General features: G+C 54.3%; 1 protein-coding gene and 1 long non-coding RNA gene across 2 annotated transcripts; both read right to left on the reverse strand.

Annotated features, from left to right (window-relative positions):
• Positions 1–250: 250 nt before the first annotated feature.
• Positions 251–5,163, reverse strand: Map1lc3c (microtubule-associated protein 1 light chain 3 gamma). Its single transcript, XM_013503046.1, has 5 exons — positions 4,624–5,163; positions 2,180–2,267; positions 2,028–2,083; positions 1,809–1,900; positions 251–611 (listed from the first exon to the last, which is right to left on the reverse strand). Exons 1-5 carry the CDS (start codon positions 5,161–5,163, stop codon positions 251–253), a joined length of 1,137 nt encoding a protein of 378 aa, XP_013358500.1.
• A 3,034-nt stretch (positions 5,164–8,197) lies between these two features.
• On the reverse strand, positions 8,198–11,200 carry LOC102026713. The gene is made up of 3 exons (XR_001230911.1): positions 11,081–11,200; positions 9,461–9,532; positions 8,198–8,931 (listed from the first exon to the last, which is right to left on the reverse strand). It is a non-coding gene; the product is annotated as an uncharacterized LOC102026713 (long non-coding RNA).
• Positions 11,201–13,596: the final 2,396 nt, after the last annotated feature.

The raw sequence follows: 13,596 nt of genomic DNA on the forward strand, positions 1-13,596 counted from the left end.
GCGTGGCACAGACAAAAGGAACGCAGAGGAAATAACCGAGAAGAAGGGACGCTGAGGAAATGAGACCTTCTGACAGGCCAGGGCCGCCCCGTGTGCACCGAGCCGCACGCACGCTCGCGGCCTCCCATCCGCCTGCAGGGTGCCGACAGGCGCTGCGGGAGACGTCTATGCGCCTACAGCCCAGGATCACCGTTTCTGGCGTGGGGCAGCGCTGCTGTTTAGGAGATCTCCAAGGCAACCCCAACTTCTCTTAGAAAGACCACAGGAGCACGGAGGACCAAGAAGGGAAGGAGGAGGGCCACAGCCTCGCTGTCCCTGGTGGAGCTGATGTCCGGGCCTCCCCGCATCCCGGCCCCGCCCTAGGGCCCGGGAGAAACACTGCTGCCTCCTTAGAGGACGAGTTCTGGACACGGGCTGGAGCAGACCTCAGATCGGCGCCCTCTGTCCCCGGGCAGCCAAATGTCTCCTGGGAGGCGTAGGTCACGTACATGAAGCCGTCCTCATCCTTGTGGTCCCTGTAGATCTCTGCCATGGTCACACTCGTGCTCACCAGGGCCTGGTTGTTCACCAGCAAGTAGAAGGCTTCCGTGGCCCTCAGGGCCATGCGGCTCCTGGCCGGGGAAGAGGGCGGGGAGGGGCCAGCGTGGGAGGCAGCCTGGAAACGTGCAGGACCAGGGTGCTCCCGGGACGGAAGAGCGCCTGGCTCCTCCCCAGGACCAGGGCTGGGCCCAGAGCAGGCAGCCTCACTGTGTGAGAGGGAACTCGCCAGCACGGGGACGCAGGGCGAAGCAGCCATGGTTACCGGGAAGTGAAAAGCTTCGCCAGAGACGCACAGGCGGTGACAAACTGTGGACCTCACCTGCGCCCCGAGAGTGCCCCGTGCGCACCCCCACGGCCCCTGGCCCCGCAGGGTGGCGGAAGGTTGGTGAGACAGGCGTTACACGTCCAGGCCACCCGAGTTCTGACTCACCCAGGCGTGGGTGGCACGGAGACAATACAGATGCAGAAAGGAGGGCTCAGTCTCTCCCGGAGGGAGGCGAGAACGCATCTCTTTGCTGTCCCTGGAGAAGCAGGCACAGCCCGGCACACTACCCACCGCCTGCAGCCCTCAGGTGGCCAAGTCTGGGAGTGGCGGCCGGTGGAGCAGCTGGAACCAGACTCACTTCCCCCATAGATGCTCCCGAGCCAGCCCCATATGGGAGCCCTACACAGGCACCGCTGTCTCTGGGAGCCGACGACTGCTCTGCAAAGGGCACAGGGTGAAGCTGGGGATGGCAGTGCTGCCACCAGCTGGGAAAGAAGCTGGTTTCCTTTATTTTGTTCTGCTGCACTCGGGATGGAACCCAGGGTCTCCTGTGTGCTAGGCAATCCTCCTGCTTCAGCCTCCCAAGTGCTAAGATTACAGGCAGATATCACCAAACTTGGCTCTCACTTGTGTAAAATAAAGTAACTTTTCTGGGCGTGGTGGCATATACCTGTAATTCCAGCACCCAGGAGGCCGAGGCAGGAGGATCACCATGAGTTCCAGGGAAGTCTGGGCTACGTAGTGAGTTTCAGCCCAGGCGGAAGTACATAGTGAGACCTTACCCCCAAAACAAAACAAAATAATAAAAAAACAGAGTAAAATAAAGTAGTTATAAGAGCATCTTTTCGGGGGACTACAGAATCTTAAAATGAAACACACATACACACATGCAAACACACGCCTGCCTCTTCCTAAGGCTTCCACTGCCCAAACGAAAGATGCAGTAGAATAGAACAAGCCCAAGGCTGCCCCCCCCCACGTGCCTGTTCCCCCCGTCACCTACTGGATGATGCCCAGGAACTGGGTCATGGTCAGCTCCTGCGGGACCAGGAACTTGGTTTTGTCCAGCCGCGGCGGGTCACGCTCTAGTATCACCTGTCAAGAGTGGCAGCCCTTCAGGCCAGCTGCCATGGGACCTGGGGGACCTGCACAGCCCGGCCACTTCTGGCCTCGGCTCTTTCAAGGATGGGGTCGCAGCTTTCTAGGGGCACCACGGTCTTACCGGGACCTTGTTTGGGAGCGTTGCCCGGAGTCCAGCCACTTCCTCTTGTCTGGCTGCTGCGAAGGGTTCAAGTAGGAGAAAGTGAGCGGCCGGGCAGAGCACAGTCCTCTCCTCCTCTTTCTCGGGGGACCCTGCAGCCCCCAGAGCTTTACCGAAACTCTTCCTCTGCTTGAAAGGCTTCAGGCTGCTCAGAGTTGCGGGTGGAGACGACCTTGCACTCCCAGCTAGGTCTGTGTCTGTCTTTAGGACGGAAAAAAGAAATCCCACAGCCAGGAGCAAATTTGATCCTCCAGCTACTCCCAGGCTGTGTGCGGGAGTCCAGGGGCCCTCGAGTAGGGCCAAGTCACATCAGGCTGCCCCTCCCCATCCCTTCCCCGCCCTGGGCAGCTGGGTGTCAGCGCCGTGGGTGGGGATGGAATAGCCACCTGCATCCTGGTCAGAGAAATCCCTTCGCTTGTGACCTGTTCAAGATGTTTCTTTGCTAAAGAAATCAGGATTCGTAGTAAAATCATTGGCTGGAACTCTGGCAGCCGAGTCTGCGTGAGGACTTGGACAGGCAAAGCTGAGTGCTGAACGCAGAACTACGGGATCAGTGTTTGCCCTGCTGGATTTTGGTGTGGTTTTCTTTCTGTCCCCCGGATTCTCCCTTTTGGAACGGAAACCTTTACCCTGTACCTTTGTAGGGCAGCAGTGTTTAGTTTTCTTTTCATTTCTCCAGAGGCAAACAGAAAAGAGTTTGCCTTAAATCACAGAGGAGACTGGAGACTTGAGACTTAGACTTTTCAGCAATGCTGAAGCTTAGGACTTTGGCAACTCTTAGAGGTGGGCTAAATGCACTTTGCAGAGAGGGAGATGCGTGAGTTTCAGGGGGCAGGGGTGGAATGTTACGGGTTATATTTGATGCCCCCCAAAGCCTCATGGACCCATGGGTGGGGCTTTGGGAGGTGACAGATCATGGGGACCAGCTACTCACCTGTGCCCGCTGCTGAGTTTACAGCCAAATGTGAGGCTGGGAGGGGGGCCTGGTCGGAGGAGGCCATGGGGGCGCGGCCTGGCAGGGTCTGTCTCCCTCCTCCTCCCTTGATCCCTCTGCCACCATACCATGCGCTGTTTCCCCTCTGGGGTGTCCCTTTGCCATGCCACTCTGCCTTGGAGCCAGCCCACTGGACTGAAACCTCTACCAACAGAGCCGAAAGAAACCTGTCCTCCTTTATACTGTGTGTATTGGGTATTGTGCCTCAGCTACAAAGAAAGAGTGAAGACACTGGAATTGGTGTGTGCCGTTAGGTAAAGCAGTCAGCACAGTGCCCTGTGGTACATGGGGTCCTCCGCATATGAACTAAATCTTCCCCTCCCTTCCCCAGGTTGTGCTGCCCCAAGGCCCCTACTCTCCCAGGAAACTTTCCCTGAACTCAGGTCTACAGGCTGAGACAGGGGTAGAAGGAAACAGTCTTGTTTCCTCTGGACTGGGGCGAGGGGAAAATAAGCCCCAGTTGCAGCATTTGGCCAATCATCGCTGGGGTTTGGCTTTCCCAGGTGGGACACCAGATGACTCCTGGACCAGGCATCCCACCTCTTAGGATGGAACAGGGTGGAGGGAGAGCAAAGGGCATGGAAAAAATAAAATGTAGCTGTGTTCCTGGAGTGCGTATCTTTCAGGCAGAGGAGTGGGCTGGGCCGTTTTCTTCCTGAGCAGCTTTTGGTGGGAGCAGGGTTCCGGGTGCCACGTGGTGCCGTCACACTCCCGGCCAGGGCTTCTTGGGTCCTGCGTGGGGTGGGACCCGAGCCACATGAGAGATCCTGCAGCAGTGGACGGGGGTGGCCCTGTGGAAAAGTCGGCCAGAGTGTGCACCCTTGATCGAGCTGTGTGCAGAGTATCTTAATAAACTGACTGTGCAAGGCAGCTTTCCACCACTGTGATGGAATCCCGGAGAGAAGCAGCTTAGGCGGAGGAGGGAGGATTCTTCTTCACTCTCCACAGCCGTGGGTTCCGTCCATGGTGGCTTGGCCCACGGCCGCGGGTCTGTGGTGAGGCAGCATGTGCAGCGGACGTGCGTGTGGGCAAAGCTGCTCCCCTGTCAGCGTCCAAGACCCAAAGAGGAAGGGACAGGAGCGGGCTGGGGTCCCAACACCCCCTCTTGAGACACAGCCAATGACCCAAGCTCTGCCTCCTTGTACCCGCCTCCTGACAGTCCCAGCAGCTCTCAATAGCAGGGTCAGGCCTGGTGAGGTGGCGCACACCCGCAATCCCAGCACTCGGAGGCTGAGTCAGGAGGTTTGCTGTGAGTTCGAGGCCAGCCTGGGCTGCACAGTGAGCCCAGTAAACCAGAAAGAAGAAAGGAGACATTTAGAGTCCAGGAGCTAGAGACTGAGCTGGTACAGTAAGAGCTGGCAGAGAGAGGGAGACTTGGAACAGAGGTTAGAGAAGATTTATCCCCTTCCACCGTGAACAGGCCAAGTGCCTAAGCGACTCTTCTTAAAATAACAACCAGTCAGCCTTTCCTGGACTCAGCACAGCATGTGACTGTCATAAACAGAAGCTTGGGAACAGACCTGGAGGCTGACTCTGCTTGCTAGAAAGTGAAGCTCTTTGGACCTCCCCGGGGAGGCGGGTCTGCTTGAGCTCGTTGGAGGCTGAGATGTGGGAGTCGGAGACGCACGCACACTTAGGCAGGGAGCCAGGTCCCGGGGACAGGCGCGCTGGCTGCCACCCCGCTGGTGTCCCCGGGGCCACAGCCCGGCCTCCGCCCGGCTCTGAGCTCGGGGTTCCCCGCTTGGCCCTCGCCTTTCCGCTCAGCTCGGCCCTCTGCAGCCTGGTGCCCGTCCAGCCGAGGCACCTGCCCTTGGAGGTTGGTGATGAGCCCGGCCCTCTCTGCTCAGGGGTCCAGCGCTTGCCCAGCACGCCGAGGCCCAGGTTCCGGCCCTGAGGAGGGTCAGCTCTCCGTCGGAAACTTTGAGGCTCCTGCTCCTGCCCCTGCTGTCCGCTCCGCCCCAGCTCCACCATCGCCGCCTGCGAGGACTCCCACAGCTGCCTGCGAGGCGCTCCTGTAGGTGGCTCCTCTTCCCCAGTGCGACTGAAGATGCGCTGCCCGGGCGCTGCGGGGCAGGGTAACTGCGGGAGCTGGAGCTCCTGCATCCATCCTCGTTGGCTGCAAGCGCAGGTGACCAGGGAGAGGGCTGAGAGGTCGTCACCATGTGGGGATGTGATGAGGCCCCTCAAGGAGAGGGCCCCTGTCAGCCAGGCTGCCGCAGGCCCGCAACCCCAGCACTGGAGGCTGAGGCAGGAGGGTCACAAGTTCTAGCCCAACCTGGGCAACTTTGTGACTCAGTGAGACTGGGTCTCAATATAAAAGATGAAACCGGGCGGGGCATGCAGCTCAGTGCATGGGCACTCCGCTCCACCTCCAGCCCTGGAAAACAGCATTTCCGCTCCACAGAGGGTTCTCTGGGTTACCGCAGAGTATTGCCTGACCCTCCAGGAAACCCTCCCTGGTCTCTGTGGCTCTCCAGGGCCAGTGGGGACACGGGAGGTGTGCGACAGAGGGGACTTCTGCTGCAACCCCCCGGCCTGGATAAAACTCACCGGGGGAGGGGGGGAGATAATGCCCACAACGTGGAGGGAAAAAGCTGCAGTTTACACTGTATTTCCTTCTTTTATTTGATTTCATTTGTTTGGTTTCTTGAGACAGGGTCTTGCTGTGCAGTCCAAGCTGGCCTCAAACTGGAGGTCTTCCTGCCTCAGTCTCTCTCTCAAGTGCTGGGATTCCAGGCCAGCACTACCACACCGCCTTCATTTTTTGCCTTTATCATCACATGCCCTTTGTAACGCTGCTTACTAGTCAGACTTGTCCGTCTGAATAACACAGTATGAAAACTTTATTGAGGAGTCAGAACATCAAAGGAAACATATGATTTTAGCTCTGGATTTCAAAGGATCCACTGAATTAGAAAGTTATTTGGGCTGAGGGTGTAACTCAGAGTTAGAGCACTTGATGAAAATGCAGGAAGCCCTGGCTTCCACCCCTAGAATGAGAGAGAGAGAGAGAGAGAAGGGGAGAGAGAGAGAGAGAGAGAGAAAGACAAAGGGGGAGAGAGAGAGAGAGATCACAGTTTGCTTAGTTAACGTGTAAAATGATTTTTTCCCCCTGTTTTCTGAGACAGGGTCTCACTATGAGGTCAAGGCTGCCCTTAAACTTGCAGCGATCCTCCTGCCTCAGCCTCCCGAGTGCTGGGGTTACAGGTGTGCGCCATCATGCCCTGCTCAATGAGTGAAATGGTTTTAATGCTGGCAATTTTGCTATCCTGCCCCGAGAAGGAAGGGATTCCATGATAACGAAGAAATGGTAAGGACAAGACGATCTCTGTCTGCGCATCCCTGCAGCCACACAAAGCCGGGTGCATGTTCTAGGAAAGCCACGTGGATTTATCTGCATGCAAATTGCTGACCTGGAAAAGCGCCCAGTGCAGAGCGACATTGCCTGAGGCCCTGCGGGTAGGAAAGGTAAACTCATAGCCGGAATATGGGCCGATCGAACTCAAGACCCGCAGCCCCTTATGGGGTGAAATGAGACTGATGTCCCCAAGGTCTGGGTGCCCAGTGGCTGGCTGGCAACAGGTCAGCAGCAGCTGGATCAGCCCTGGAGTGGGCACCCCCAGCACTGGACCCAGGCCTGACCTCTGTTCCCACCGCCATGGACGCCCCGCGGTGCACTCACCGTCTCTGCCCTGGGTAGGGTGGGTGACCAGTGGCCAAAGTCAGCCGCAAATCATCCCATTGGATCTGCAGCGCCTTCCCGGGGTGAATGCACTCCGGGGGCCCCAGCGGGTAATGGCTGGAAACTCACCCTTCACATCTGTGTCTCCTTTGTTTGTTGGGTGTTTGTGGGGCTGGGGATCAAACCCACGGCCTGGCATGTACCCAGCACACGGGCTGTCACGGAGTCACACCCCAGCCCCCGATATACATCCGTATTCGCGCCTCCTTCCCGGATGTTTTTCCCCAGATCAATTTCTTTCTTCCTTCCAGGTCCTGACAGATGTGCCAAGATGCCTGGCGCTGTCCGTGACTTTGTATTTACCTAAGTGAATGACGGGGCTCCCTGCCTGGTGCCTGCCCAATAAGAGCTGTCTTTCAGGCCAGGCCTTGAGAGGGTATGTTTGTGTATTTGAGACATGGTTTCACTTTCAAGTTCAGGCTGGCCTTGCACTCACTATGTAGCCCAGGCTGGCCTTGAACCGATGGTGATCCTCCCGCCTCAGCTTTCTGAGTGCTGCTCTTTGCTCTTTAGCTCTTAATCCACAGTGTGCTTCCTGCCACCATTCAACACCCACCGCAGTAATCCGACAGCCGGAGAAGCAGGGCTTTAGCCCTGGACAGGGCATCCAGGCCCTGAAGCCCGGCGTCCACCCAACCTTCCTCATCCTTGCCTTGTCTTTACTTGTGAAGTTTATCGTGCGCAGGTCATGGAGCTCACACCTGTGGAGTGTGTGTGCACGTAGGCGCTGGGATGGTTAATCCACTTTCTTATGTAATCCTTCCGGGACCAGAAAGGAAGATATGGGAAGTTCAGAGAGTTAGTCCAGTGCTCAGGTTCGCACGGCTGGGGAGGTCTGAGCCTAGGACCGTGCGTACCAAAGCCAGTCGTGATACAATGCTTTATATTCTAGAAAGTTGCTTACAACAGAACCATGGCCTTCCTGGGAAAACACTTCCTGAAACACGGCCTGGAGCAGCCAGGGGTGAGACTGTCCGAGCAGACTTCTTGCTGCTGAAGGATCCCCGAGTCCCCATCAGAACAGCCTGCAGGCTCCCCGAATACAAGGGGCCGGCTCGCAGCCACTGCTCCCACGCTGCAGCCCGGAGCACCGGGCCGGTGGCTCAGATTGTGTCTGATTGGTTGTTTCCAGGTCGCTGGCTGCCAGGAGGCGCGGACGGCTTCCCAGCCCCCGCCGGGGCTCCAAAAGCCGGGCTCCTCCGCCCCATTCAACCTTGTAGGTATCGCTTTGTCCCAGCCCTCCCTGTGCCCTGGGTGAGAATGATGCCTGGTCTTCAGCAGCCCTTCTGGGCTTACTGATCCTTCCACAAAGCAGAGAGAAAGAGGAAGTTTAACATGAACACAGCCTGGAAACTGGCGTGCCTTCCGGGAAGCAGCCAAAAAGGAGAATGAAGCTCTTTTTTTTTTTTTTAATGGGTAATGGGGAGCCCAGGAGCTTCGCATGGAGCTACACCCCCTCTTACCCCCCTTTTCTTTTTTATTTGGAGGCAGGATCTTTCATATTAAGTGCCTAGGCTGGGCACAAATTTGTGATCCTCCTGCCTCAGCCTCCCAGAGTGCTGGGGTTAGAAGAGCACCACCACACCTGGCTGGAATAAAGCTGCTTTTTCCCAAGAGCCAAAGGCTTCCATTGTTTTCAGTATCTGCTGCACAGGTCCGCCTGACTCAGGGAGATGGCGGGTGCTGGTGGTTTCGCGGGAAAGCCAGGCACAGCACCTTTGGGGCTTGGAGGACGCTGCCACAGCAAGCTCTGCTGCTCGGGGTGCAGCCTCTGCTCCCCAGCCAGCGCCGCTCAGCTCTCCTCCTCTGGCGTTACTTCTCGTCTCTGAGCTGCGGATTTCTGTCTACGAGAAAGGAGGCGACGATGCTGGCTTCAGAGCACTCGATCGTCCCTCCAGCCTCCGCCGTGCGCTCATTTCTCCCCGACAAGCCAGGCACCCGCCGCTTCCTTGGAGACAGTGGAGAAGTCCGAGCTCGGTGTGGAGCCTGCAGTGCAGGGGAGCAGCGGGTGACGGGGAGCAGAGTGCAGCGACACAGGCGAGGTCTAGGGGCTGGGAGGGGGGACTGCCTCCGGTGCGGAAGTCCCGAGGAAGCAGGTGTCGGCCAGGCGAAGCGAGGCAGCAGTAGCCCTAGGAGTGGGGCAGGAAGGTCTGGGGTGAAGGGAGTTACATATATACAGAGGCCCTGGATTTAACCCCCAGTAACACACACACACGCACACGCGCGCACACACACACACACACACACACACACACAGGTGGGGAGGATGAGTCTGCCCAGGAGACAGGTGACCCGTGACAAGCTGTGATGAAAGCACCACGGGGGCTCAGAGCAGGGGTGCCCCAGCTGCCGCTGAGTGAGGGCTGGAGGGTGGGGAGACGCCCCTGGTCTCCGGCACATACGGGGCCTTAGCGTGAGTCAGGAGGGTGTCTAGATACCTGATGCCAACTGCAGTGGTGCCTTAAACCTCAGCCATTTCTGCGTCATCTTAAGAATATCCCCACTGTTGATGGGAATGCAGACTCTACAACCGTTACGGGAATCTGTGTGGGGACCTCTCAAAGAACCTCCATTAGCAATTCCATACCACCCAGCCACCCCCTGCTAGGTATCATCTCCAAAGGCCCAAGGCATCATACTCCAGCAATACATACATACCAGGGTTTATAGCAGCACAACTCGTAATAACTCAGTCCTGGAAGCGGCCTGTACAGCCCTCCACAGATGACTCTATAAAGAAAATGTGGTATCCATATATAGTGGAATACTACTCAGCTATAAAGAATGATGAACCTGAGACATTTGCAGGAAAATAGATGCCTCTAGAAAATACAATGTTGAGTGACATAAACCAGATGCACAAGCTTAACCACCACGTGGGATGTCTCATTTGAGTGAGGCAAAGTACAAAGAGATGGACAAAGGATGGACAGAAAGGGACAAGGGGATGGGTCTCCTGCAGTGGGAAAGGGTCCAAGGAAACAAGCGTGAGGGGTGAGGAGTGAGGAGGAGGGGAAGCTGAGACAGTGGTATCAACAGGAATGAGAAAGGAGATAGGGGAGCTGGAGAGGAGGGAGGAGAGGAGGGGGAGGGAAGGGGATTAAAATAAAAGAAACATGCTGCAACATGGACATGTAACCATTCCCCATGATGACTGTAAACCACACGAACTGCAAACATGTACACATAAAGTAAAAATTTAAAAAAATCTGCAGTAAGCCAGGCATGGTGGCACACACCTATAAGCCCAGCACTTAGGAGGCTGAGGCAGGAGGATCACTATGAGTTCAAGGGCAGCCTGGGCTACATAGTGAGTTCAAGCCCAGCCTGAACTACAGAGTGAGATCCTGTCTCAAAAAACAAAATAAAAACAAAGTATCAGTAGTAGCCTCCTAATATTTATTTAATTTTTTTTCTTTAAATTTACTGCATTGTTTTGTTTGTTTTATGAGACAGGATCTCACTTTGTAGTGAATGCTGGCCTTGAACTCGAAGTGATTGTTCTGCCTCAGTCTCCCGAGTGCTGGAATTATAGGCGTGGGCCACCACACCCGGCTCAAATTTACTCCATTTTTAAAATCATAGACATTTATTTTGAAAAGAAACTTCCTATCATTGATTGCCCCATTATTCACACTAATGGTCAAAGAAATAGCGTTTAAATAATTTTTTAGAAAGCTTTCTAGGTATGGTGGGTACCCTGGCTGGAACTCAGGGCCTTCCCCACGCTAGGCGAGAGCTCCACCCTTGAGCTCAGCCGCAGCCCTGGACGCTGGCTGCGCCCCATTTCGCGGGGTCCCAGGACCCCGCAGCTGTGGGACTCCCTTCTGTCGCCGCGGCCCTTTCCTCCAGGGACGAAGAGGCTCAGGACGCGCAGACCAGGACGCGGAGAGAGGCGGCGCAGGGGACGGGAGCGAGGCAGGACAGCGGGGAAGGCTCTCTTTTCCCATGTCCACCGTCACGGTCGGCCTCGTCCGGCTCGATGGGCGCCCCAAGCACCCGCAAGGAAAGAATTAAAGGTCCAGAGGAATGGAGGGATTCGGAGACGCTTCCGTCCTTGACGCGGGCGGGGGAAGGGGAGGGAGGCGGAGGGACACGGAAAGGACAGACGTGTTATGCAGACTCTCTTCAGAGTCTTAGTTTCGCTTTATATTTTTAGCAAGTAGAATTAAGATAACAGTCTACTTGGGAGTGATAATCTAGATTAGAAATTTGAATTACATTGAAATTTCATGAGGTTATCCATTAATAACAAAGAATGACCGTACTGAGACGTACCAGCGCTGAGCTCTCCCGCGCACAGGTAAAAATGCGGCCGTGCTGGCGACAGTGACTCTTTGGCGCCCTCTGCTGTTTCAGCGGCCACATCAAGCACCTGCGCGTCTCTGCGAGAGCCGCTCTCCGAATCTCCTACACAACAAACCACCGCCTTTACCAGAGCGGCTGACGACTTGGAACCGCGTGGACAGAAACGCTCAATTTCATTCAGCAACGACGAGGTTCTGAGCATTACCTCAAGCGAGCACATCAAAAAGATCGCCCCAAACAAGCCAAAGACTCTAAGCGGAAATCCACATGAGATGAGACGTTTCACAATTTTCAACCTAGATGTTTTGCCTTCCATGCGATGATATTGATTCCAGACATACCTGCCTTCTTTGGGAAGTTTTACAATGTTCTTTCTGCGGGGGTGCAGCTTGGTGGCAGAGCACGTGCTTAGCATATGCAAGGCCCTGGATTATTTTTTTTTTCAGAACACAAACATTTTTAATATTATTTTATCAGATTCTCAAATGATAGGTTAGAGATATATTTAGAAAATTTTCAGCAGTACTGGTTATACAGGGTCTTGCTATGTATCCCAGGCTGGCCTCGAACTCTTGGTGATCTTCCTGCCTCAGCCTCCTGAGTGCTGTTATTATACAGGCATACACCACCACGTCCAGTTTAAAACAAAATAATTTTAATAGCACATTCAAACTAAAATTGAATGCATTCAAATAAAACTATATTGCAATTATTTAAATTAGATTTAAGTGAATTAAGCTTTACATTTTCATTGGAAAGTCCTAAAGAAATTAGAATTTAAATTAAACTGAATTTCAATTTCAATTAAGGAAAACTCAAAACCATCAGGACACCAAATCAGAAGTTTTCTGCAACTCTCACTGCTGATAAAATCCTGAAACTGACTCCGGACTGGAAGCCCCAGGTGCAGCCCAGCCGGCTCAGCTTATATGAGGGTTTTAATGATATCGAGAAAGCAGTCGGAGAAGAATGAAGGAAAGGATTATAATGATAAAATTCAATGAGTGGTAGCTCAGAATTGAAAAGCAATAGCTATAGTCATAAGATCATGAGAAGGAAAAGAAAGTTAAATGATTTAAACCAGAAACACAATAAAAATGGCCTAAACAATGGCAGATCAGAAATTATGTAGGAATTAAGAAAAATAATGCACTGAAAGCTTTTCATCTGAAATGCTGAATTTACAAAGTATATATATATATATATATATATATATATATATATTGTCTTTGTGAGACAGGGTCTCACTATGTAGTCCAGGCTGGCCTTGAACTCACTTTGTAGCCCAGGCTAACCTCGAACTTGTGACGATCTTCCTGCCTCAGCCTCCCGAGTGCTGGGATTACAGTCATGCACCACCACACCCAGCCTTTACAAAGTTCAATAAGAAATCCCTGTCATTACCTATACAAGCCGACAATCGACGGAGCCATTGTGTTTAGTAAATTGACTAAGGCCATCTTCCAGGGTGCCTGGTGCCTGCTCCAGGTAAGAGCTGCGGTGCTCACACATTTCCTTTGCACAAGGCACCCCCCCCACAAACTCTTCACAGGAGTGTAGTGCTTCACGGTTTAACATCTCTTTTTCTCCCTTTCAAAAGTGTTGCAGTGCTGGGGATGGAAGCAGAGCTGGTGCGTGCTAGGCAAGTGCCCTACGCTTGAGCTACACCCCAGCCTCTTTGCTTGTCATACTGATAGTGTCTTGCCAGTTTGGCCACGCATGACTCATTCTCGTAATCCTCCTGCCTCAGCCTTCTGAGTAGCTGGGATTATAAGTGTGTGCCACAGCACACAGCTTAAACTCTTTTTCCCACAGAATGTCACTTGACATACATAGAGTTTATCTTGCTTTACAGTTAGGCAAGCTCTCAACCTCCAGTTTTGAATGTTAGAAACTTCCGAGCTCTCCTTTCGGCCGAAGACGTGTGTATTTACAGGAACCTGTGATTTAACACTACGTTGTTTAATCAAACCCACGAATCTCATTAATTTTTTGGGGGGGGTTTTACCAGGAATCGAACTCAGGGCCTCATGCTTGCCAGGTAGGCGCTGTGCCGCTGAACTCTTGGTGGATCTATCCCCGGCCCTCAAGAATTCGTTCAGTAGCACACGACTCCTCTCTGCCGTCATAGCATTTGATGGAATGGCTTTTTTTCTTTGTTTTTGAGATAGGTTCTCACTATGTAGCCCAGGCTGGTCTTGAACTTGTGGCGATCCTCCTGCCTCAGCCTCTCCAGTGCTGGTGTTCCAGGCATGAGCCACCGAGCCCTGCCACTGAATGGCTTTGGGCTAGCAGTCAACATTTATGGAGGGACCACCGTGCGTGCTGATCCACGGCCCGGCCTCAGGCCTCGCCTGCACCGGACACCTGAAGGGGACGCAGCTCCTCATCGCCGCCCGGGGAGAGGGTTTCCGACCCTCGGCCTCCTGGCTTGCACCCCGAGATCCCGGCCGGCCGCCCTCGGTTGCGCGCTTTGCACGCAGCGG

Source organism: Chinchilla lanigera, unplaced genomic scaffold, assembly GCF_000276665.1.
Source record: "Chinchilla lanigera isolate Chin_1 unplaced genomic scaffold, ChiLan1.0 scaffold00005, whole genome shotgun sequence".
NCBI classification, from domain to species: Eukaryota; Metazoa; Chordata; class Mammalia; order Rodentia; family Chinchillidae; genus Chinchilla; species Chinchilla lanigera.